Here is a 23,437-nt window from a genome sequence, read left to right as displayed (position 1 = left end):
GCTCTCTCGCTCTCGATGGATAAGCGTTCGAGATAACACCAAATCTCTCTCTCTCTTTCTCTCTCTCTCTCCTAACGTAGGAGAGAAAGGATCGCCTCGCAAGGTACAAATTTTTACCCTAATCGAACTTTGGGAGCTTTTTGAAGCATTACTATATCGATTTCTCTCTCAAAGGATACCTTTGTGCCCGAGATTCGATGGGTTGAGGTGAAAAGGCGACTCCTTTGTTCTCCAATTTTTGATTTGATTCAAATTGATGCGGATTTTGGTGTAGTAAATCGACATGGCTCTTTTCTCTTTGATCTCTGCTAATGGCGTAGTGATTCCTCGTAGCTCTCGCTTAAATGGTGTAGTAAACGCTTTTCCTAGCTTTGGGAGGAGTAGAATCCTCTCTTCTTCGTCTCATCTCTCTTGCCCTAGTTCAAAGCTTCCACCTTTGGTGGGTTTTTGTTGTAGAAACCGATACAGTGTTAGGAAGCAATGTTGTAGGGTAGTTGTAGCAGAGATTGATAGGGGTGGGAAGGAGAAACATACCCATTTGGGGATTCAGGGGAAACCCAGTTCGCGGAAACGACGGTTTTCGCTTAGGTTGAGACCGCGGCTTCGGATTCTTTATTATAGATGGAGAAGAGTGTCCATTAGTGGGCTTATTGAGGATGCTCAGACTACGCTGAGGGGAATTGGGAGAAAGATTAGTCCTGCCACGTTGATTCCTTTTGCTTTGGGATTGTTTTTCTTGGTATTGAAGTCCACTTCGAAGAATCCTTCAAAAGAGGTTCCCTATTCGGATTTGGTATTGAATCTTCAAAGAGGACAGGTATCTTCAGTTCTTTTTGAGGAGGACTCTCGCCGTATATACTTCAACGGATATTCTAATGAGGAGGATGGTTCAAAGTCGACGGTTGAGAGTGAAAATGGTAAAGTTTCCACTTTGAGGACAAGTTCAAAACCGAAGTGGCGGTACTACGCGAGAAAGATCGACCATGACGAGAACTTCCTACTTGGTTTGATGAGAGAGAAAGGAATCACTTATGGGTCCGCTCCTCAATCTGGATCGAAATTATTGATGAGCATCGTGACCACACTGCTTACTTTGTGGATTTCTTTAGTTCCTTTAGTATGGTTTCTTCAGCGCCAGCTTTATGCAGGGAATAATGCAGCGAGAAAGCGGCGTCCTAGTAAGCAAATGGTCAGTTTTGATGATGTGGAGGGTGTTGATGCTGCCAAGGAGGAGCTTGTGGAGGTGAATTTTACATTCTCTTACTGCTTAAATTTATGGTACTTACTTAGTGGCTAACTTTTAAGTTTTAAGTTACATCATAAAAGTTTCTAAACAGGATGGCAACAAACTTAGTTCCTGCTTAATTAGGAGGTCTATAATGGTGTAGCAGCCATTTGAGAGGAGCGATAAAGTAGTATTTCTTTTAATGATATATTCAAATCTATGGGATTACAATCTTTTCTGGCACATCTGCTGATTATACCCACTGATTTCTGAATAAAATGCCATGGAATGTACACCTCAAAAATTGTTGGGTATTCATACTGTCCTGGTCGTATGCTTCGTTCTGCATCATTATTGTTTATTGGGTTATGGAGAAATGTGTTATTGAAATTACTTCAATAACCAAAACCCATCAGAGAAACATAGCTAAGGTGTTTGATATGTATTTGAGCATTCAAGTTGTTCATCAAAACAAATTGAAGTTTGCAATTCGCAAGTCACGTATTTTAAGCAACCTTTTATATTTTGTAGTATCTTTCTTTAGTGGATGTTATTATGTAAAAACTAGGAAAATATGATCTCTTTGATCAGAGTCCTAGAGCGTGCTACTGCCTCTCTCTCGTTTTCATGTCAAGAGCTTGTTCATTTCTAAAATTATACTCTTTGTTCTTCATAATGATGATGCTGTTCTTTTTTAGATTGTAAGTTGCTTGCAAGGATCGATAAACTACAAGAAGCTGGGAGCAACATTGCCAAGGGGCGTGCTTCTTGTGGGCCCTCCAGGAACTGGAAAAACTTTACTAGCTCGTGCAGTGGCAGGAGAAGCTGGGATTCCTTTCTTCTCCATTTCTGCTAGTGAATTTGTTGAAGTCTTTGTTGGAAGAGGAGCGGCACGTGTGAGAGAGCTTTTTAGAGAGGCGAAAGAATTCGCACCATCGATTATCTTCATTGATGAGCTTGATGCGGTGGGAGGGAAGCGTGGTAGAAGCTTTAATGATGAGAGAGATCAAACCCTTAACCAGGCACTGTTCTAAACTTTTAATTTTGTTCTTATTCGGACTTTTCCATATATATTCTTGCAAAATCATCTATTTACATGTACGACCTATCAAAACTGAATTTACACACTTACACATATGTATCCTCAAAACTGCAGTTATTTCCAAAATATTTTTCTGAAGTTGGGGAGTCATCTAATTCATGGGGGGCAATGGATCTTTTTTAAGAGGTGGTTTTTTTTGTTTGTTTGTGATTTTTTGGTAAGTCTAGTGGTTGATATGTAGAAGTTATTCCTTTCGAGGGTATATGTGGAAATTACAATTTTGCGGGAATTTATACATAATTTTACAGGTAGACACGTAAAAATGTTATAAATTTTAAGCATGAGTTGGTATACTTTCCTCCAGTTACTCACTGAAATGGATGGGTTTGAGTCTGAGGCGAAAGTGATTGTTATCGGGGCGACCAATAGACCAGAGGCATTAGATTCTGCTCTCTGTCGACCAGGTCGGTTTTCAAGAAAGGTTTTAGTTGGAGAGCCTGATCAAGAAGGGCGTAAAAAGATTCTAAGTGTTCATCTAAGAAGAGTTCCTTTGGAGGAGGAGCCTGAGATAATTTGCAATTTAATTGCTTCTCTCACCCCAGGATTTGTAGGGGCCGATCTTGCCAACATTGTCAATGAGGCTGCTCTTCTTGCTGCTCGAAGGGGTGAGTTTCATGTCATGTTAGAATAATTTGCTTGTTCAGAATTAGTTATTTTACTATTTCACTTCCTACTTCCTAGTGCTTCTACAGCTATACCCCAGAGGATATTCCCCTGTCAAAAATCTAAAATCTCATTTATGCCCCTCAAAAGTAGAGTTTCTTGCAAAAATACTGTCATCTTAAGTTTGCAGGTTATCCAATTCGTGAAGAGGATGTGGTTTTGTACTAATAGAAGTTTTGAGATGGCTGTATTCGTCGGTATTGGTGTATATTCTCAAGAAATCTAGTTTTGGACCTGCATTATGAAAATTCCGCTGTTGGACAAATATGTTTGTACAACTGCTATGATAACTTATGGGATACATATTAAAAATCACTACTTCGTATTATATTGTGATACCTTCTATATAAATAAGAAATATAGTTGTTATTTGAAGAAATTGTATTAAAATTTTCTGCTGTTCAGGTGGTAAGACGGTGACCCGCGAAGACATTATGGATGCAATCGAACGGGAGAAGTTTGGGGTTAATGGCCGACCATTAGGTCCTAAAGCTGAAAGCAAAGGCCTTGCGGAACTATTTCCATGGTTTCCTACTTTTGCAGGAAGAAATGGCGGAAAAGGAGATGGTTTGCAAGGTCTTATGGGCTACCATACTTTAAGCTGACAAGAGGCTTGGTGAGGTATTACATTCCTATGCTTGTTAGTCCTTAACTTTTGAGTCAAATTACAAGTTTGAATCAGCAATACTTGTTCTCTAGACCATGAATTGCAGAACTGTACATTGATTTTTCTCCTTGCAGGTAGGATGCGGATTTACTACGAAAGACCAACCTTGAGAAATGCAGTATCAAATTTCACAGGAATATTTACTGAAACACTAAAATTGAAGGTTCTCCGGGTATCAGTAAATACGGTCCTTGGAACAGCAGATTAAGTTGATTCGAGCAAAAGCCTTCTCATCGAGGTGTCTAATAAAAACAAATGAAGACAATGTGACAACTGGAGAAGCTGACTACAAGGAGAAGTTCAGAACAAGCTTGAAGATCAGAAGCAAACCTGTGCAAATTGTTTTGACTACTTTTTAGTTCTCGAAAGAGAAGTCTGAGACTCTTGAGTATGATAATTTGATTGAGTCATATTTTTCTGTCATTTGTAACTCAAACCCTGGCTGCTGTCTAAATTGCAGCTACAATGTGTCCTTGGGATTGGCTTGTAATGTTGGATATATTTAACCCTAGGCTTTAACTATAGCTCATTTTGAAATAGTTTGAAATATATAAACCTTTCATGAGCTCTAGCTCATGTTGGATATCCTGAACTATGGCGCATTTTGAAATTGGTCCTGAATTTCAGATTCTTTAATCTCACTGTCTATACCTATGGTGTTTTTGAAGCAGGTACCCAAACCTTGAAGGTTATGATTTTTCTACCTAACCTTACGACAGCATATTTTGTAATCTGACAGAATATTATGTTACTTGATGTAATATTATGTTAAAAAAAAAAACTAAAATGCCGAAAAATGAAGTTTAAGTACCTTTTCTAGAAGGTTTGTTAACAAAATTAGAACTTCCAAAATTTAGCTACCTATTTCAAAATGGGCTACAGTTTAGGTAAGCTCCTTACATATTGACCTTTCAGATATTTTTATCTTATCAGCCTTGTAGCAATATTTGGACCTCTGTGGAAGAAGATTCTTAGATTCTAAACTATTGTACTGGTAAACCTCTGGAACTATTGTAGAAAATTGAAGTCAATTATCCACCATTCCAAGTTTCCACAGTCAAACCAAACTTCATAGCAATTTATGGTCTCTCTCTAATTCAGCAGTTCTGAACATTCTGCATTATTCTTCTTCCTCTGCAGGGCTACATCTACATAACACCAGCATCCTTCAGAAAAGAGCTGCAAGAATCAGAAAATGTATACCACCAGGCCCCTCTCCACCTTCAGGGGATCTCATGGCGAGCGGCGATCCGAAGAGCCATTCTCGGGCTCCCTTTTTCTCGACGACCAGAGCGAGTTCAACATCTTATCATCCTCTTGCTGCTGGGCGAAAAACGTGAAGGAACCCCTCAAGAATCTTCCATTCCCTCAAGATAGGATCATCACCATCAAATACTCCCCACGAGGTGAAAAGAATATTAAAAGGGCTAATAAGGCGACAGTCTTCTTCGTGCCAGTCTTAAATCAACCATCGTCGGCGTCATTTAACCGATACCATGTTATCATTGCAAAAGGAAGAAATAAGGGGTGAGTTTGATTTGATTTGATTTGATTCTGCTAATTGCCAATCTATGAAGTTGTTTGCTGATCAATGAATTCTATTCTTCACATGGAATTGCAGGAAAGTATATGTGTGCTCTAAAGAGGGCATCGGTGCATGTTGCTCATGCCGCGGGGAAGGAGACGTGAAACCAAGACCTTTTGATCATCGCGACGTACACCAACAAATGGAAATTGTGTGTGAGAAAGAAGGATTATTCACCGCCAAGTCGGTAGCTCACGATGGCCAACCTCCATGGTTACTAGGAAGCAAGTATTGGAAAGCTTATGCTTCGAAACCGAAGAATTGTCACTTAAGTGAGGCCTTGGGGCTTAGGCAACCCCTTCGTTCATGTTTACCCGATTTAAACTTCCCGATACACGCACGAGATTGTCCGAAAGTTACTATCGGTAAATGGTATTGCCCATTTGTGTTTGTTAAGGAAGCAGGCGGTTTGGATGTTCAAATGAAGCGCGCCTTATATTACGAGATGACTCTCGAGCAATTTTGGAAGGAGATTTACACGTGCGAGAACAACAGCGGCGAAGAGAGAACGGTGGAGGTGAACGCGCTCGTCGAGAGCAAAGCCGTTTTTGTAGATGGTAAAGAAGTGGGACAAGATAACAAGCGCCGCCGCGATGGTTTCATATGGTTTGCGCCTTTTGAATCGAAACCGAAGGGTGTTGGGTTGAGCTTGGCTATACGGGAGAGAATGATATGGGAGCAAAAGAAGGGAGGATGGATTGGTGATGATGAAGATGAAGAGGTGGAGAGGATTGTGAGGGAATTTGGAGGAGAGAATAATATGTGGAGGAGGTTTGCTTGCTATATCTTGGTGGAGAGGTATGTTCTCAAGAGGGTGGATGGGAGCTTGGCTTTGACTTTTGATTTTAGGCATCTTATTAAGTTCAGAACCAAATGGGAGTAAGTAATTCTTTTTCTTTTGTTTTATCTTTTTAGGATCCTTCTTGTGGCATGTATTGTAATAAGCATTTTACTTTGTCAATATGTAAGTTTTAATATGTTATAAACACAAGAGTAATGGTTGTGTGACCAAAGAATTAGGGGAATACATTTTGTAAACTGTTTCTCATGGAATAATTATACTTCTCCCAGGTCAACTAAACATCCCATTTCTGTAATAAGGTAATAGGGAAGAAAGAAAAAGATCAACTGTTAACAAGGAACTTTTTTTTTTAATTAATTAGGTGATAATTAGTTGAATTATCCCTGAAACTTCATCAAGAATTTAGAGGAATTAAGAAAAATCAGTGGAACGTGAATTTGCGATCATGCATCCAGTCCACCTACTTATTGTTATTTGTTCTAAGAAGTTTCATTAACTAGTTGCACTTATTAATCCTGTTTATGTAGATATTGTTAGTATTAATATAATTTCAGTGATTTAAAACCTCAATTATGCCCATGGGCTTCTTGGGCAGCCCAACTTTTTATGGGCTTGTCTAGGTGCCTATGCTTAAGTTTCTACATGAGAGGATTAATTCCACATTAAAAACTGAAAGTTAATGGTTGCATCTTATATACTCCTTCGTTCTCAAATTAGTTGCTTCAGAGAATATAAGAGTGATACTTTCAACTAAACACACGCTCGGCACGAGCACGAGCCGGGTCGGGTGGGCGGTCCAGGCTATCTGGTTCACTTAACCTTTTTTTAATTTTATTTTTTGAGATTTTGTATTTGAAGCTTAATCATTACCTTACCTCAGTAAAGTCTTTTACCTAGATCTTACCCTATCTCAGTAAGATCCCGTATCCAGCACCTCGATAAGGGCCAACGGCTTATTTGAGAAAGAGCCGAAGAGCCGTTGGACCCCACCGTTGTCTCCTATCTATGTATAGAAGAGAGGAGAGGAGAGGAGAGGTGCACTGTGGTGACACGAGTTTTTAGCTGAAACTTGCAAAAAGGCTTCTTTTACACTAAACTTTATATTCCTTCTTCTTCTTTGCTGGATCTCTGAGCTCGCTAGGTTCGTGCTCCACCACCCTAAAAACGTACCGGCGAGGTGGACGGTGGTCGTTGTATTGCTGGGAGTGATTGTCGGAGTCTCGCACTTGGAGAGATAATTAATCTCGCTTCTATGATAGTGCTTAGCATGTCTCGACTCACATGCCTCATCTGATCTTGTCTTCTCTATAGTATTTACCACTTAATTCTTGTACGTGACTTTTAAAAACTACAGTTATATTATTTCCATTTAAAATTGTTTAAAAAAAAATTTACTAAAAGATTCGAGAGATTTATTTCCAGCAGATATGCATGCGAGGTAACTCCATGTTAAGCTCATATACATCTTTATTAAGAAGCTAAGAAGTGTTCATCTACAAGAAGATGAAATGAAATAATAATTAATGCTCAAAATCCTTATTTTCATGCTAAATTGTTGCTATAATTGCAAAAGAAGTTGATTAGAAATGATCTACAAAAAAGCAGGTCAAAATGCGCAAAATGCCAAAAAAGAGGACACTCCTTAAAGGAGATTTACATAAGCACATAAGCAATTAACCAAAACAAAGGACGAGAAAAGATATGAAAGTATGCATAAAATGTAAACTCTCTTGCTGCTTAGAGAGAGTACCCAGGCTCAGAAGCACTTGTTGTATCTTTCTAAGAAATCGGTGCCGCAGCGGTAGATATACATTACATAATGATATAGCTAATCATATATATATTTTTGGATTAATTCTATTTAAAAGTCAATACCAACAGAAGGGTTGATTTCCAAAAATTAATGGCATGTAACATAATAATTAGAGGTCCAAATATGCTGTTCCTTTTGTCCTTTCATGTTGAAGTTCTTATGCATTGTTTAGGTACTTATACATCATGAAGGAAGTAAGATTTTTAGATCACCTTAATCTAAAGAAAAAAAGAAAAAGACCATACTTTTGTTCATAAAATAACAAACCTATAATCAATATATATACTGAGGAGATCCAGAAAAGTATTGAAGAGAGAGTCTCCTGTGATTAAGTTGTAGAACTTGGCAATTTTATCTTAACCCTTACTTGCAAAAGCGAAAACAAAAAGAAACCGAAGAAACATCACCATGACACCAACTAAACATATGCGATGGATGATTCGAAATATCGATATATTCTTCTTTTTTCTTTTTTTTCCCCTCCGTGTGATGGTGATTATTTCACTATATATTGAAGTTTGAACTTTGAAGAACTTTGAACAGTTCTAAGAGTATTAAAAAACAAGGCTTTATTAGAAAAAACATCTCGTACATTATTATTCTCATAGTGAAACAAACGAAAATCGCACAAACGGAGAAAATGAAAACCAATACTGCATGAAATCATATAACAAGTGATGAACACTGCTTATACTAATAATCTACACTTCATGGAATAATCAAAGCTTCTCGTAGAGCCTTTCGTGGAACCTAGCAATGAGGTCTGAGGCCTTCGAGTCGATATCGTGCTCTCCGACCCACGTCATCCCTATATCCTCGTCGCTTGGCCTTATCTTCCTCACGTACCGAGGCTCCCAATCACTGTCTTTGTCAACGCTGCGCGAGTTCTTGGAGAAGCTAAACAAGAAGCAAAAGGAGGATTGGCTCCCTCCCATGGATATATATCTATGTACCTTGTGTTGTTGTTGTTGTTGTTGTTGAGAGAGAGTGTACTTAGAAGTTGCACTCTTGATGAAAGGAAGAGAGAACACAACTAGTGAATTTATAGAGAGAACACCACAAAGCAATGCACCACAAAGGATTTGTTAGGAATCTTTCTATATTCTTCTACCATCAAGACACAATCCGACGGTCGGGATTTGATCCTTTTTTATGTGGGGCTAAAGGATGGTAGCTAGAGGTGCCATATAGTAAAACCAGCATTAGTAAAATACAAATATTGGATGGTTTTATGGCCCTTGCTTTTTGAGCTTGAGCCCCCTATGGCTATTCTTTTATTATGCTTAATTAGCTTCATATATTTATATATATTGTTCCAGCTCTTTCCTGTGCTTTCTAGGGCTCTAGCAAGGTGGTCAAGTTCTTGTAAGATTCTTATTCAGGGTAAAATGGTGTTTGCTTTCTCATTATTGTAGTTTTGAAATGTTATGCACCCCCCAAGTTAATTACCCAATGAGTTTAATTGTGGACAAATTAAGAGTCACAGTAAGCAATTATGTGCCTCTCTTTTCTATATATGAACTTTAAGGAACATCTAAATCAAATCACTTAGGACATATATATATATATAGCTCACATTATCATGCTTGGATTCACATTATCAATCAATGTTTTCTACAATCCTTGTTTACTATATATGTACAAGAAATTTATACTAGTAGGTGTGGGACTCCAGAAACAACTAGAGAGTGTGATAATAATCACCTATTAATCACACATACAAGTGTCTCATGATGCTAAGATGGTATTGTCCAATGACACATGCACAGCATGGTAATTTAAATAGTTAAAAGTGGTGAGTGGTCAAAGAAACACTTTTGGGTTTATTGTTAATAATCACCTAAATAACACATTTTTAAGTGTCTCATGTGGCTAAAATGGTTGTTTCTAATGCCACATGCACACCATGGTAATTTAAATAGTTAAAAGTAGGGAGTGAGTGGTCAAAGAAACACTTTTAGGTTTATGTTCTCCTTTAAAAACAATGCTTTTAAGGTCGGCTTTGGGGTTGGTGTAGGTTACCTTTGAATAAATGCTTTTGAGCACTTCTTGTCTAATCTTAGGCTCATAATTGCAGCTGTTCTTTGAGATCTACCCTTTCTAATCTTTTTAGTGCACAATGCAAGCTGTTCTCCTTTAGTGATCTTTAAGTACCGCTCTCAATCCATTACTTAATGATCTGTAAAACAAAAGATCCATTACTTTATCACACACAAACACTCTCCTACAATTTCGACCATGGTTTGTTATGCCCACTTGGTAGACGAAATCGCGGCACGATATCGCCCTTTCACCTTTTTTCGCTTTGTTTAGCGAGTAGATTATTGTTTTCTTGGTGTAATCACATTGCTTATAAAACTATAAATGTGGAATCTTAATCATGTAGTGTCACATAAAGTGTTTGGTGAGACACCCCTTCTATTGTGGGCTTTTAGATTCTTCTAAAGGTAGAAGTGGAAAGCTTCTATGCGTTGTAATAATAGGATATTTTGAGAAAAGGAGATTTAGAAAGTAATTGTTAGGCAACATTGTCCTCTAATAGAGGTTTCATATGGTAAACTTTGCACACAAAAAAGTAGGCTAAATTTTTGTGTCCATTAATTGGGTCAATTTTTAAAACTTTCAGAGAGTACGTCTCTTGTACTCTCGAAAGCAGGGAGGCATCTATGCGTGCTTTATATTTTATGATATGATATCTTATTCGATGATTAGTTTTGTTAGCATCACTTATGCTATCAGAACTATTTAAAAATTAAATTTTATAATTTTACAATATTATTTACCAAGTGATCTAAGGGACTCAAAAAATGATTATTTTAATGGCCGATGTAACACGTTTGTGAGTTCAATAGTTTAGAACAATCCAAATTATGTGAAATTTTAATAAAAAAATTTACTTACCATTAGAGCAAGATCAATATCTTCAATTTAAAATTTAAGTCTTTTGTCACAGTTTTTTACAGGATCATTATTTTTAGCTGTTTATTTTGAGACTACTCGTTTACGAAAACAAAGTAAAAAAAAAATTATGAAATTTGATTTCTAGATAATTCCAACATAATAGATCATATCTAATGTAACCGATTGTCGAATCAAATATCATATCATTAAAAATAATTTATAAGTACGAAGGCCTTCATATTTCAAAAGCATAGAAGCCTAACTCACTTTTAGAAATCAGATATTTGGCTAGCCAAAAGCTTTTAATCTTTTATTGTAGGCGGAAGGTTAAACTGAGCAATCTCAAAAGCAAATGATCCAATTTAAACCTTCTACTTTTCTAATAGGTATAAGTATTTTTTGAAGAGACTCATTAAAAAGAAGAAGAAGAAGACAACTCTTAGTCATTAATTGCTGGTAACTTAAACAACACTTCTGTGCTAAGCCAAATTGGACCTTCGTTCAAATCGTGTTGTCCTTACAATCATAAGATGTCTTTCACATCTTGTCTCGAAAGTACGTAACAGCATTCTATGGGCGAATTCTAAATAGAAGCTCTTTTTTCGCTCTCGATCGAACGAACGATTAAGAGCGTTGATGATTAATACATTGAATGAGCATCTTTAGCAATTAAATTAATGGCCACTTTTTTCTTCTTTTGAAGTACCATGCACATCAATGAATGGTTGCTTCCAATTCTTAGACCTTAAGTCATTAATCACCATCGACGGTGTCGGCACAAATCACGTAATTGTTGAGGAAAGATAATGACTTTGGCATAGAATATAACTCGGAGTTTCGGCTGCAGCTGGAGTTTTGCACCAAAACCATTTCGAGAAACATATTTCTTAGACGATTGAATTTCACATTTTGATAAAAAAGAAATTCTTCGTTCTTTCGACGATGGTGGTGATCAAACACTCTGATTGTTTGATCATCACCTAATCTCCAATTCATTCCCAATTCGCGAGCTCGAGAAACTAAACTATAAGTCGAGTTACGAATAAAGCCAAATCGAGTCAACTAAAGTGAGCCGTTTGGTTCGGTAATTCGGTTTGAACTGAATAATGAATAGTGGTCGCCCCGAGTCGAAAAAAGAGAGTCAAGGCCCAGCTTATATGTAGCCCATTCTTATTAGGCCCATTTACGGCCCAAATTGGAAATGTTACTACTGGACCAGATGTATTAATTATTTGGATGCACATTTTGGTCCACGCCCATTAAGGGCTTATTTCAAAAATGTGATTTCCTTGTGGGCCTATTGGTGTATTTGAACCTAAATAACTAGGCTTATGTTATGAAAGCCCATGTCGAAAGCCCATGTAAGGGTCTTGGTAAGATGTTATTATGTGAACCCGGTTCATCGTGCGTCCGTTCATCTTGCGCCTGTAGGCCGTCCATCCGTGATAGATTGAAAAATAAGTGATGGATCGACGGCTAAGAGATTGCCGATTCACGTCGTACGGATGAACCGGGTGCAGGGAATAGCTTGTACTGTGCAAGGCTCACGAACCCGCGCGCTCAAATCCCTCGGCTCCTATAAAAACCCTAAAACCCTTCACCATCGCCGCTCTCAATTAAATTAATTAAAAAAAAAAGCAAAAGAATCGAAGCTCCCCTTCGATCGAATCCCCTCTCTCTCTCTCTCTCTCTCTCTCTCCCCGTTCGCTCCCGAATCGCCATCGCATAGCGAACGAAGCCCTAGAGCTCAGATCATCGTCTTCTTCTTCTTCTTCGGCATCCTCGCACTAGGGTTTCCTCTCGATGGAGGCGTCGGTCGACCAGGACCAGAAATGGCTCGTGGAGTGCCTCATGGCGACGCTCGACACCAACCGCGAGATCAGGTCCTTCGCCGAGGCATCGTTGAAGCAAGCTTCGCTTCAACCAGGTTGCTTGCTTCGTCTGCATCTCCCCGACCATTTCCTTTTTCGCTCGCTCTTCGTAGTTTGTGGGGGTAACGGTAATGGTGATTTGTCCAATTAAGAGCGATCTCGGGATCCAAATTTTATGCTTTGTGGTGTGTTCGGGTATGAGGTCTTTGAGCATTTGCGAGAATTGCAATGCTGGGCTAATTCTGTGTGCTCTGTATAGCGCCCGCGCCCAAGTTGGCGATCATCTGTTTTATTCGGCAAATTTGTTTGATTTCTGTTGTTATATACTTCTTTGCAAGTATGAATTAAATAGAGTTTGAACTTTTACCATGAATAGAGTGTAGGGGTCTAGATTTTTTGGCTCTATTAGTAGTCAATGTGGAAAGTTCTTATTGAACGGCATTCGTTTAACTATTGAAATTCTATTGTGTGATTATAGCTGATAAGCTGTATTTCTTTTTATTGGATTGTTTTAAGGATTCGGGGCTGCTCTTACCATGACCACTGTCAACAAGGAGAACCCATTTGGGCTACGGCAGATATCCTTTCTCGGAAATATACAGTCCGCTATTTGAGTAAACTGATCCGATAGGCGCTAACAAATTCATAAAAGTGTTTTCTTGTCTGTGTGCATTCATGCAGGCAGGTGGTTCAGGCATTCGTGTGAGCTTGCATGCATGAGTCTGTGGGGAGGTGTGCGTATGCACATGAGTGCATGTGCGTGCACGCTGATGTCTGTATGTGCATGTGTGTTCATGTGTGCTTGTTTCGTTTGCCGAGCTAAAAGCTGTGTGATATTTTCATATTTGAGTGCTGAAAGTCTCTTGATTGTTGTACTTAACGTTCAGTACCTGGCAGCTGTCTTGTTAAAGCAGTTCATAAAGGAGCATTGGCAGGAGGATGAGGAGAATTTTGTTCACCCTGTTGTTTCTCCTCCAGAAAAGGTCTCCTTTGATTACCTTATTTTTTACACGGAATTATTTTATCTCAAAATAGATGGATTTTTTCCTTCCCCTTTTTTTTTAAAAAAATTTCCTGCATAGATTGAAATGGCCATAGTGCTTTTTGTATCAGCAAAACTACTGCACTAAACCATCTGAGTTTGTGCCTTTCTGTTCTGAGAATGTTAGATATCTAACTTCGTGTGTTAATTTTAGAATGCTAGTACTATCTCCGCCATGCTTGCAAAAAGGCTCTTTTCGAACTGAAGTAGTACATATTATCAGGTTGTCATACGCCAACTTCTGCTTCCATCATTGAACGACCCTCACCGCAAAATCCGAACAGCTATTGGCATGGGAATAGCATCCATTGCACAATATGATTGGCCAGAGGGCTGGCCAGAATTATTACCCTTTCTCTTGAATCTTATTAGTGACAGGGGCAACAGAGATGGAGGTAAAGTCTTGATTGTTATTGTAAGTATTGGGAATTATTCTTGAATGTAGTATCTCCTCAACAAATGCATACTACATTGAGATCTTTTAATAATTTCACTTATTTCATGGTATTATTTCTAGTCCTTTCTTGGTGAATAAATGCAGTTCATGGAGCCTTAAGATGTCTGGCGCTTCTCTCTTCTGATCTGGATGACACGGTGGTTCCAAAATTAGTTCCCAGTCTGTTCCCACACTTGCACACAATTATATCATCTCCTCACGTGAGTTTAGATGCTTTCATGTTTCATCTGTATCTTTTGGCTTATTAGATGTTCTTTTTGCAATTTGCAAGGAAACAAATTAGCTTTTGATCTTAGTCTAATTTCATCTACTAATTCTACCATATAATTTTGTAAATCCAGCTGTATGAAAATTCTCTGCGCGCAAAGGCACTTTCAATAGTTCATTCTTGTATCTCTGTGTTGGGTTCAATGAGTGGTGTTTATAAGGTAACCTATTTCCTGTTTCCTCCTCCTTTGTTAATTTCTCTCGGATTTTTCTGTTGCTGTTCTCTCAAAACTGTTTTATGAGTTCGGTGTTGTAGGCAGAAACTAGCAGTTTGATGATGCCTATGTTCAGTTCATTAATGGAGCAATTTTCTGTAATCTTACAATCTCCAGTGCAATCGGAAGAACCAGATGACTGGAGCATTAGAATGGAGGTATATCAATTTTTCAACATGCCGAATTTTTAGATTAAAAAAGAAATCATATTTTTGATTGTACTGTTCTTTTTATCACTAGGTGCTCAAATGTTTACTCCAGTCTGTCCAAAACATCCCAAGCCTGCCTGTAACGCAATTTTCTGGCATGTATACAACTTCTAATTATTATCCTCAATACATACTCGTAGTCATGTTTTTGCTCTGCCATTCATACTTTCCTGAAAAGTAACTTCCACTTTTGGTCCAGTCATTCTTCCACCTTTGTGGCAGACTTTTGTTTCTTCCCTCAAAGTCTATCAAAAAGCATGCATCGAAGGTGGCGAAGATTCTCATGCCGTGAGATATGATTCTGATGGTGGTGAAAAAAGTCTTGAGTCCTTTGTCATTCAGGTACTAACTCTCTTTCTAGAAATAAATTTCATTTATCTATGTCAGTTTAATAACTCTGCTTGAAACCTGTTCTGCGAATGTCAATAGGAAAAAAAAAAAGATATTGAAACAACAAAAGGAGTGACGATGTTGTGTAACAACAAGAAGATCGATGACTTCACATTATTCTTCCATGTCTCAATCAATTGTCCACATTAATCTTTTTTTTTTATAGTTCAGTTCTGTCCTGGGACATTAAAAGAGCCTTCATTTATTCAGCACAGAGTTTTAAAGGTTCAGTTGGTAACAAACTTTGCTGCTATTAGATCTTGGGACTACAATAGCATTTTAACCAGGCATATCAAATGTGATGCAAAAGCACGCAAATGCTCTCAAGGGCCAAATAACTTGTTTTCTTGGAGGCACATCATATTATGCAATGGCAATTCAGAAAAATTTCGTCTCATATTTAGTCTATCTTACTAAATATCTGTGTTCATATCTAAGTTGAGATAAGTAGGTTGAAAAAGAGGAGTGGACGAAACTGAAGTTTTAGAGAAAGGACTGTTACAAACTGAAGGCAAATTAAGATATCTTGCTTATAGAGTGAGGTGATTCAGATTATGATTTCATGCTTAAGGAAACTGGGTCACAATATAAGATTCCGGAAAAAGAAAAGTAATAGCGAAAGCTTTGATTTTGTATCCACAAAAATGATGAGCTCAAAATTCTTAAATTTTGTTCAAAGGTGTTAAACCATGAATTTTGCAGTAGAATTATTTAATTGGCACATTTTTGCCATGAATATTTTGCCTTGTATATAAGATAAATTTTCTTTTAATTTTAGATAACTGTGCCAAAATGTTATTAGTTTTCTAGTATGATCAAAAGTTTGAAATTCTAACTGGTATGAAAGACTACTGACTAATTGGATGGCTAATTGGAAATCAATTTGAGGCATTGAGTGAGGTGCAGAGTATTGACTGTATATATGGTTGTATGCTCAACAACTTAGCTGCTTAAATATGTTTTATGAACTTTTTACTTTCCATTTGTTTTTAAGGCTTAAATATCATATTCTTCACTGGCATAATTATGTTTGTTCCTAGTTATTGGAGTTTTTGATAACCATGGTGGGGAATGCTAGGTTGGCCGAGGTATGTTGCTCAATCAATAAGACAATAATACTAGCATTGTTCTACAGTCGAGAATTGCTGTTATTTACATTGGACAAATATCTTTGGGTTCAAATTTTGCAGCTCGTCGGAGGGAACATCAAGGAGCTAGTCTATTACACAATAGCTTTCCAGCAGATGACTGAGGAACAAGTATGTTACTTTTCTTTTGGTTGATTTTACTTGTGATTCATAATCTTCTTCATCAAGGTCCTAGTCATGCAAAACTTGGTTTAGTTTAATTCGTGGTTTCAAATATTTAATATTCTCATTTTTGCTATTTTCTCTGCATGGCAGGTCCGCACCTGGTCGCTTGATGCTAATCAGTATGTTGCTGATGAGGATGACGTTACTTACAGTTGTCGTGTATCTGGTACATACTCTTTATATTATGATATAAGATTAGTCTACTATGTTTGCCCTTATATTTATTTCTTATGACTTTGGATTAAGGTGTGTTGATAAACTACATTTGGTTTTGAGAATGCTTAATGGGCAATCCTTCTCTCAGGATGTCTACTTCTGGAAGAGATAATTAATGCCTATGGTGAAGAGGGAATTGATGCTATAATTGTTGCTTCTCAAAATCGTTTTCATGAGTCGCGTGAAGCAAAAGTTGCTGGTTCTGCAGATTGGTGGAAAGTAAGTAAATCGAGTTCCCAGCAGTAGACTGGAGTCAATATGCAGATGTTTTTTGGCATCTTATTAGAGCATGTTTTAGATCTCTTTCTTTTATTCTTTGTTTCCTCTGTTGTATGGTTAAATGTTTTTCTTCAGGGGCTACATCAATGTTTAGCACATTTTTTCACAATGAGTACTGAAATTTTTTATTTCTAGAGTTTTGTGATGTAAAGGATGATTTTCCATCTTGGTCAATTCATTGCTACAGTAATTTCAGATAAATATTCCAAATTGCTTTGGAAATTGATATGATAAAAAGTTATTAATATGTGAAGAAAAGTAATGAAGAGATATTTCTAATGAATTACTAGAATCTAAGAATGCACCAACATGGCAATCATAGGCAATCATTTTTTGTTATTTAGATCGTTTATATCATAATCTTGATTATATTATATTGAATCTCTTTATTCACTTTATTGTCTGCATTATGCTAATTGTGCTTATATTTTCATGAACATAATTAGCATGATTATATGGTAATAAAATACATAGGTGTTTCCATTTATCTAGGCAGCTAATCTGGTAATAAGCTGAAACACATTAGACACAATAGATTGAAAATAACAATTATTTTCACATTAATGTGGGTTTAGAGTGGCAGTTTGAAAAGTTGATAACAGCATGATCTTTTAACTTGCAAACATTGTTATATCTAACTTGCAAACATTATTATGGCAGCTCCGTGAAGCGACTCTTTTTGCTTTTGCTTCTATTTCGGAACAGTTGCTTGAAGCAAAGGTTGGTTTTGACTTTTGAATCAGCATGTTGTTGCCTCTAGTTTTTTTTTTTTTTTTTTTTTTTTTTTTTTTGTGCTATTGCAAGTATAGTCATAATGCCAATTTATCATAGGTTAATGTATTGAACTGTCAACCATTTTTCCCCTGACTATTTTATCAGGCTTCAGGAGTGATTTATTGTGATTTGGGAAACTTGATTGAGCAGATGATTACCGAAGATATGGGAACAGGCAAGTCTTTTTTTTCTCCTGTCATCTAAGCTTTTATTTTCATTTCGTAAAATTGCTATTTGCTAATTTTATTGTTTCCAGGGGTACATGAATGTCCATTTCTTCACGCACGTGTATTTTTCATAGTGTCCAAGTTCAGGTCACTGGTACGTGGCATTGTTTTTCTTCCTCTTGTCATTACTTCTGTAGTCTTTATAATGCCTAACTATTTCAATTTTGGGGAACATTTTAGATTAATCAGAGAACTAGTGAACAATTCCTATACGGTGCTGTCCAAGCAATAGCTTCAGATGTGTAAGCGAGAAGTTTTTCTCATAATACTTTTGTTCATATAATTTGGAAAAGCTTCCAGGCATATTTGACTTGTTCTATGTTTCATTGGCAGACCACCACCAGTTAAAGTTGGTGCTTGTAAAGCACTATCCCAACTATTGCCTGAATCTAAGCAAGATGTTATTCAGCCTCATATCATGGGTTTACTTTTGTCTCTTGTGGATCTTCTAAGGCAGGTAACCGCAGTTTAAGAAGCTGAACACTATTGATTTGCTTTCTAAAATATCAGTATCAGTGTTACCTATGCTTTTCCACTGCAGGCATCTGATGAAACACTACATCTTGTACTAGAAACCCTTCAAGCTGCTGTCAAGGCTGGTTAGTCTATTGTTTAAGTGCTTTTATCTTATTGATACTCGTAATACTAGTAATGTACTTGACTATTTCATGACTTTTAGGTCATAGTCAGTCAACATCCATTGAGCCAATCATCTCTCCTATCATACTTAATGTTTGGGCCCAACATGTTTCGGATCCATTTATCAGTATTGACGCTGTGGAAGTCCTAGAGGTTTGTTTTTCATCCATATCTATCACATTCTTTTATACAGTTAATATGCATGCAACATGAGATCCATTAACATCAAAGTGCACATTAAGTTATTAATGCTATTGATAAAATTACGTGGATATGAATCTATTATTTCAGAGAATACTGCTCTGTATTGATTTGGCTGAATTGATTTAAATTTTTTTCGAAAAATATTTTGATGTTTAGCTGTTTTTCTCTCAATCAATTTTGCCAATATTTTTCTATAGAAATAATTAATTGTGCTAATTCTGTGAACCCTTTCTCTGTCTCAAAGCTTGAGCAGATTCATTTTATTTATGTATAATCCCTGTTCCAAGTTGTAATGTAGCGTCCATTACCTAAACATTACTTGACATGGTTTCTTTAGCTTCCCAGGCTATTAAGAATGCTCCAGGGTGTATACGGCCATTGGTGTCTCGGATTTTACCTACTATTGGATCCATACTGGAAAAGGTGTCTGTTTTCTTGCATAGAGATGTTGGCTTTCAGTTTAGAAAGTTATACTACTCTATTAATTTGAAATTTTGACCCTTTATCTTTTTGAATGCATCAGCCCAAGTTGCAGCCGATTGGGTTGGTTGCTGGCTCATTGGACCTTTTGACTATGATACTAAAAGTATGTTTGCATATTTTGGGCCGAATGATGCTTTCTTTGTCAACTTCCTTTCTGTTAATTTTAACTTAATCAATTTTCAGAATGCCCCAGCTGATGTAGTGAAGGCCGTATTTGAGACATGCTTTAATACCACCATCCAAATTATCCTTGAAAGTGATGATCATGGAGAGATGCAGGTAAGTTTCTTTTAATTACTCAGCCATTTTATGTTAGTGAATATTCAAACTGTTTGCTAAATTCATCACACTATCTAAATACTTTTATTCATCAGAATGCAACTGAATGTTTGGCTGCAATTTTATCTGGGGGAAGACAAGAGTTACTTTCATGGGAAGGTGACCCAGGACATACTATGAAAAAGCTACTTGATGTGGCTTCTCGGTAGATTTTTCATTACTTATATATTTCATACTAATAATATGGAAATGAAGCATTTGGCGCTAAATAGTTGTATCTTTTTTTAATCAGATTTCCTCTTGTCATCTACTGAAAATTTAGCTATGTACTGACACAAGCATGTAGGATTTTGCTGATAATCACCCTTAAGTGCAAGTGGTATTAGTGGTCTTTAAAATCTCATACGAGTTTTATTTTCTTGTTCAGAGTCTTGTTAACATAATAAGAAAAGACTAATTACTGTGCACCTAATTTATACAACGAACAGAACAAGGTTTATGTAAAACTTGATTAACTATGACGTTGGCAACAGTCAGATGTGTTTTCGAAATTTTTATGTACTAATTATACATTCCTTTTTTCTTATTCTCTTATAGTTCTTGAATTTTATTTCTGCAGGCTTCTAGATCCCAATCTGGAAAGTTCCGGGTCACTTTTTGTTGGAAGTTATATACTGCAACTGATTTTACATTATCCGTCAGAAATGTCTCCGCACACACGGGAGCTTATTGCTGCTATTGTAAGACGTATGCAATCTTGTGAAATAGCCGGGTTGAAAAGCTCCCTGGTTGTTATCCTTGCTAGACTCGTAAGTTCTTTGTGAGATGTTCTTTTGTTGCATTACTCTTTAATTTCCATTATTTCCCACTCTTGGCTCTGTGCATTCTTGTTATTTGATAAATTCTAGACTTACCGCATGCAAAGTTGTTGGGAAGTAACAACATATCAGAAAATAGACCTTTTCAATTGAACCAAAAGGTTTGGATGAGTTCAATTTTAATCAAGGAATTGGTACATGCAGGTACATTTGAGTGCTGCAGATGTCAACCAGTTCATTAATCTAATGCTTAATATTCCTGCAAATGGTTATGGCAATTCCCTCACGTATGTGATGTCGGAATGGACTAAACTACAGGGTAAGCCTTTTCTATTATGATAAATTTTTGGCTCTGTTTTCTAGTCTAAAGACGTATTAGTAGATTCTTTTTTGTTTTAGCAATATACATAAGGACAAATTGTTTTCCTGTTTCTTAACATTTTTGTTGTTATACTTGAGCGTAGGTGAAGTACAGGGTGCATACCAGATAAAAGTTACAACCACTGCATTGGCACTTCTGCTGTCCACTCGTAATGAGGAGCTAGCGAAAATTAGTGTTCAGGGCCATCTAATTAAGGTTTGTTTAAGCTTGGTACATGCAACTTATGGCTATTCTTTTTCTGATAGTTTTATTTCCTAGACCTTATCTTTTGGCTGCATCTCCAGTCCGATGCAGGTATAAAAACTCGTTCAAAAGCTAAATTTGCACCTGATCAGTGGACATTGATTCCATTACCAGCAAAGGTACTATATATGTTCGGAGTTTCTAGTATCTCGGATACAAACTCTGAGTAAAGTTGAATTTTAGTATAATTTCTAGATCTTTTTGTATTTTTCCTCTAAACATTACCAAAAACCAAACAACAAGACTTCTGGCTGAAAAAATTTCTGCTCTTAGATTTCTGTTAGAAATTACATGACACAGTTTCGAGTGCTAGTTTCTTGAACAGAGATCCTGCTTAAACAACTATTGGGAAAATGTTGAGATAACCTTTCTTCACAGATTTACTAGTGAACTTATTTTGGAGCCTTTTTATCGTAGTTCTTTGGCTTTTAGACAAATACTTTATCATGGACCCTGCAGATCTTTAGCTTGTTAGCAGATACATTAGCTGAGATTCAAGAACAAGTCTTGGATGAAGATGACGACAATGAGGTTGTGTAACCCTAGTTTAGTTTTTTGATTTAGAACTTTCGAAAGTAATGAGAATATGTTTTAGTCTAATATTTCTTGCGTTGCACTAATATTAATGACAGGATAGCGACTGGGAAGAAGTTTCCAACAGCGATGGTGGTCTTCCCCAGGATATTATATACTCATCGACAGTACCATCGAATGTTGGCCCTTCAGTTGAACACCTTGATGCCATGGCAAAAGTGTTTGATGAGGTGAGGATTATAATTGGTTTAAACAATTTGTTAATTTTTATTAGAGATATTTGCATATATGCTCATTTGAAATTATCAATTTTGCATATTGATGCCTGCAAAATCTGGATTTTCTCCTGACTCTTGAAAAACTTGATTTCTCACATATATCCTTAGATATCTAAAGAAAATAGTGCTTTCTTAGAAAACTCTTTACTATACAATATCAAGTTTAAAATTCAGATATTCCAGGTAATATATATGTAGAAAGATGATTTTGCAAGGTATAAAGATAAGTCTCCCTTCTCTTTTACGTTTCCATGCTACATGGGAACAATACATAGAGATGCATTCACCGACCTACCAAGTTACATATTGTTGCTTAACTTTGAATTCTGCACAGGGTGAGGATGATAGTTATGATGATGATCTTACAAAAATTGATCCGCTTAACGAGGTTTGCTCTCAAACTACATCTTTTGATGCATGAATCAGTAGGTATATGTTTTTTTAAGTACTAAGGCAGAATATTCATTTGACAGATCAAGCTAGTGGATTTTCTAACAGCCTTCTTTTCAAACTTGTCGAACAACGACCGATCACTTTTTGATCACCTTTGTCAGGTAAACTATTGCATTAATGCAGCTTGGTTGATCAGAAAATGGTTTTCACTTGAACTAAGATGGCTTGTATAATCAGATAAACGTGTTACCATTTTCTTTCTTTTGTTTTATTTGTTTCTTGTAGAGTCTCTCAGTCTCTCAGAGTGCTGCTGTGGAAAAGGTTTTACGGAAATGAAAGAATTGTTCTTGCTTGCGGGAACGAAGAGGTGGTTAAATATTTTCCGAGTGTTATTTTATTTGTTGATTGCTCAAGAAGGTGTTTATTTTTCCGGTGCTTAAAGAAGCCCTCTTTACCGTGTTTATCTTCGTTGAGTTGCGTAGCCGTCGAAGAAGTTATTCCGCATTACAGATGAAGCCTTGCGATGCCATGAGGATGCAATGAGGATAAACATGTGCAATATAGTGTGTTTTTGCGTCCTTAAAACTCTGAGGTGTAGTCCTGGCGTCCCAATAGTGAACAAAAAATTATTGCAGGTTGTTTGATAAGCAAGTTCTCATCATATTCACATTTGTTCTTTATTACGCGCATTTCAGTTGTCGGCGGCTTAGCTTAAAATGGCAGTACTAAATTCATTTGTGGGTGGAGGTGCTGATCAAATTGTATCAGGTGTACATTCGCAAGAACAAGAACTATTTGTGTAGTGTTTGATGATTTTAGGGCTGTAATGTATTCGATGAGCAAACCTACATGAGTGTCATCTTCTTTCACAGTTTTGAGTGAAATCAGGTTTAATTTTGGCCCTCACTATTAACTGCGATAGAATCACTTTATGCCCAGCATTCTCTTTTATTACTCTGAAGACTGTTCCAGGATCTGTTAATGCGTCGGCAAAATTTGTGATGTTTTAAATTATGTGCATGATTCAAGCTCTGCCTACTGTAGAATGACTAATTTGGAGGCTTCCTCAATTCTTCGATTCGACAAGAACAATTAGTTAGTAACTTAATATTGGGGGAGGGAATAATCTTTTCTTGTTCTAAGCATAAACTATTTACTTATTCCTC

The 23,437-nt window shown here is 36.9% G+C and overlaps 3 protein-coding genes across 11 annotated transcripts; all 3 read left to right on the top strand.

Annotated features, from left to right (window-relative positions):
• LOC109725525 (probable inactive ATP-dependent zinc metalloprotease FTSHI 3, chloroplastic) lies at window positions 1–4,249 on the top strand. The gene is made up of 5 exons (XM_020254738.1): window positions 1–1,243; window positions 1,924–2,247; window positions 2,632–2,932; window positions 3,396–3,611; window positions 3,732–4,249. Exons 1-4 carry the CDS (start codon window positions 284–286, stop codon window positions 3,593–3,595), a joined length of 1,785 nt encoding a protein of 594 aa, XP_020110327.1. The 5' UTR covers window positions 1–283; the 3' UTR covers window positions 3,596–3,611; window positions 3,732–4,249.
• LOC109725526 lies at window positions 4,409–6,318 on the top strand. Its single transcript, XM_020254739.1, has 3 exons — window positions 4,409–4,651; window positions 4,798–5,184; window positions 5,279–6,318. The coding sequence occupies exons 2-3, from the start codon at window positions 4,853–4,855 to the stop codon at window positions 6,123–6,125; spliced, it is 1,179 nt and encodes a 392-aa protein (XP_020110328.1). The 5' UTR covers window positions 4,409–4,651; window positions 4,798–4,852; the 3' UTR covers window positions 6,126–6,318.
• LOC109725716 (importin-9) lies at window positions 12,372–23,184 on the top strand. Of its 9 annotated transcripts, XM_020255023.1 has the most exons (34): window positions 12,372–12,685; window positions 13,146–13,207; window positions 13,520–13,612; window positions 13,895–14,066; window positions 14,213–14,328; window positions 14,470–14,556; window positions 14,652–14,768; window positions 14,851–14,914; window positions 15,019–15,161; window positions 16,250–16,297; window positions 16,400–16,468; window positions 16,613–16,688; window positions 16,827–16,957; window positions 17,678–17,737; window positions 17,897–17,966; window positions 18,048–18,112; window positions 18,199–18,260; window positions 18,352–18,475; window positions 18,560–18,617; window positions 18,698–18,810; window positions 19,207–19,284; window positions 19,385–19,447; window positions 19,528–19,623; window positions 19,719–19,828; window positions 20,243–20,432; window positions 20,646–20,760; window positions 20,906–21,018; window positions 21,108–21,185; window positions 21,526–21,597; window positions 21,699–21,830; window positions 22,213–22,266; window positions 22,352–22,432; window positions 22,557–22,638; window positions 22,754–23,184. In XM_020255023.1, the coding sequence occupies exons 1-33, from the start codon at window positions 12,562–12,564 to the stop codon at window positions 22,605–22,607; spliced, it is 3,087 nt and encodes a 1,028-aa protein (XP_020110612.1). In that variant the 5' UTR covers window positions 12,372–12,561; the 3' UTR covers window positions 22,608–22,638; window positions 22,754–23,184. The 9 variants fall into 9 exon arrangements, with proteins under 9 accessions (XP_020110612.1, XP_020110611.1, XP_020110616.1 ...); XM_020255022.1 differs by having other exon boundaries at window positions 12,373–12,685; window positions 22,557–23,180; XM_020255027.1 differs by having other exon boundaries at window positions 12,619–12,685; window positions 13,146–13,405; window positions 13,527–13,612; window positions 22,557–23,180.

This window comes from Ananas comosus, linkage group 20, assembly GCF_001540865.1.
Source record: "Ananas comosus cultivar F153 linkage group 20, ASM154086v1, whole genome shotgun sequence".
NCBI classification, from domain to species: Eukaryota; Viridiplantae; Streptophyta; class Magnoliopsida; order Poales; family Bromeliaceae; genus Ananas; species Ananas comosus.
Note: the sequence above shows the minus strand (reverse complement) of the source record. Positions and strands in the feature narration are given on the sequence as shown.

Excerpts from the sequence above, each read along its gene's own strand:
- LOC109725525 (XM_020254738.1), top strand. The coding sequence starts at position 284 with ATGGCTCTTTTCTCTTTGATCTCTGCTAATGGCGTAGTGATTCCTCGT. Across the intron at positions 2,248-2,631 it reads GAGATCAAACCCTTAACCAG|TTACTCACTGAAATGGATGG; the intron begins GCACTGTTCTAA and ends ACTTTCCTCCAG. Across the intron at positions 2,933-3,395 it reads TCTTCTTGCTGCTCGAAGGG|GTGGTAAGACGGTGACCCGC; the intron begins GTGAGTTTCATG and ends TCTGCTGTTCAG.
- LOC109725526 (XM_020254739.1), top strand. The coding sequence starts at position 4,853 with ATGTATACCACCAGGCCCCTCTCCACCTTCAGGGGATCTCATGGCGAG. Across the intron at positions 5,185-5,278 it reads GCAAAAGGAAGAAATAAGGG|GAAAGTATATGTGTGCTCTA; the intron begins GTGAGTTTGATT and ends ATGGAATTGCAG.
- LOC109725716 (XM_020255023.1), top strand. The coding sequence starts at position 12,562 with ATGGAGGCGTCGGTCGACCAGGACCAGAAATGGCTCGTGGAGTGCCTC. Across the intron at positions 19,829-20,242 it reads CTACTTGATGTGGCTTCTCG|GCTTCTAGATCCCAATCTGG; the intron begins GTAGATTTTTCA and ends TTATTTCTGCAG. Across the intron at positions 21,831-22,212 it reads TGGCAAAAGTGTTTGATGAG|GGTGAGGATGATAGTTATGA; the intron begins GTGAGGATTATA and ends AATTCTGCACAG.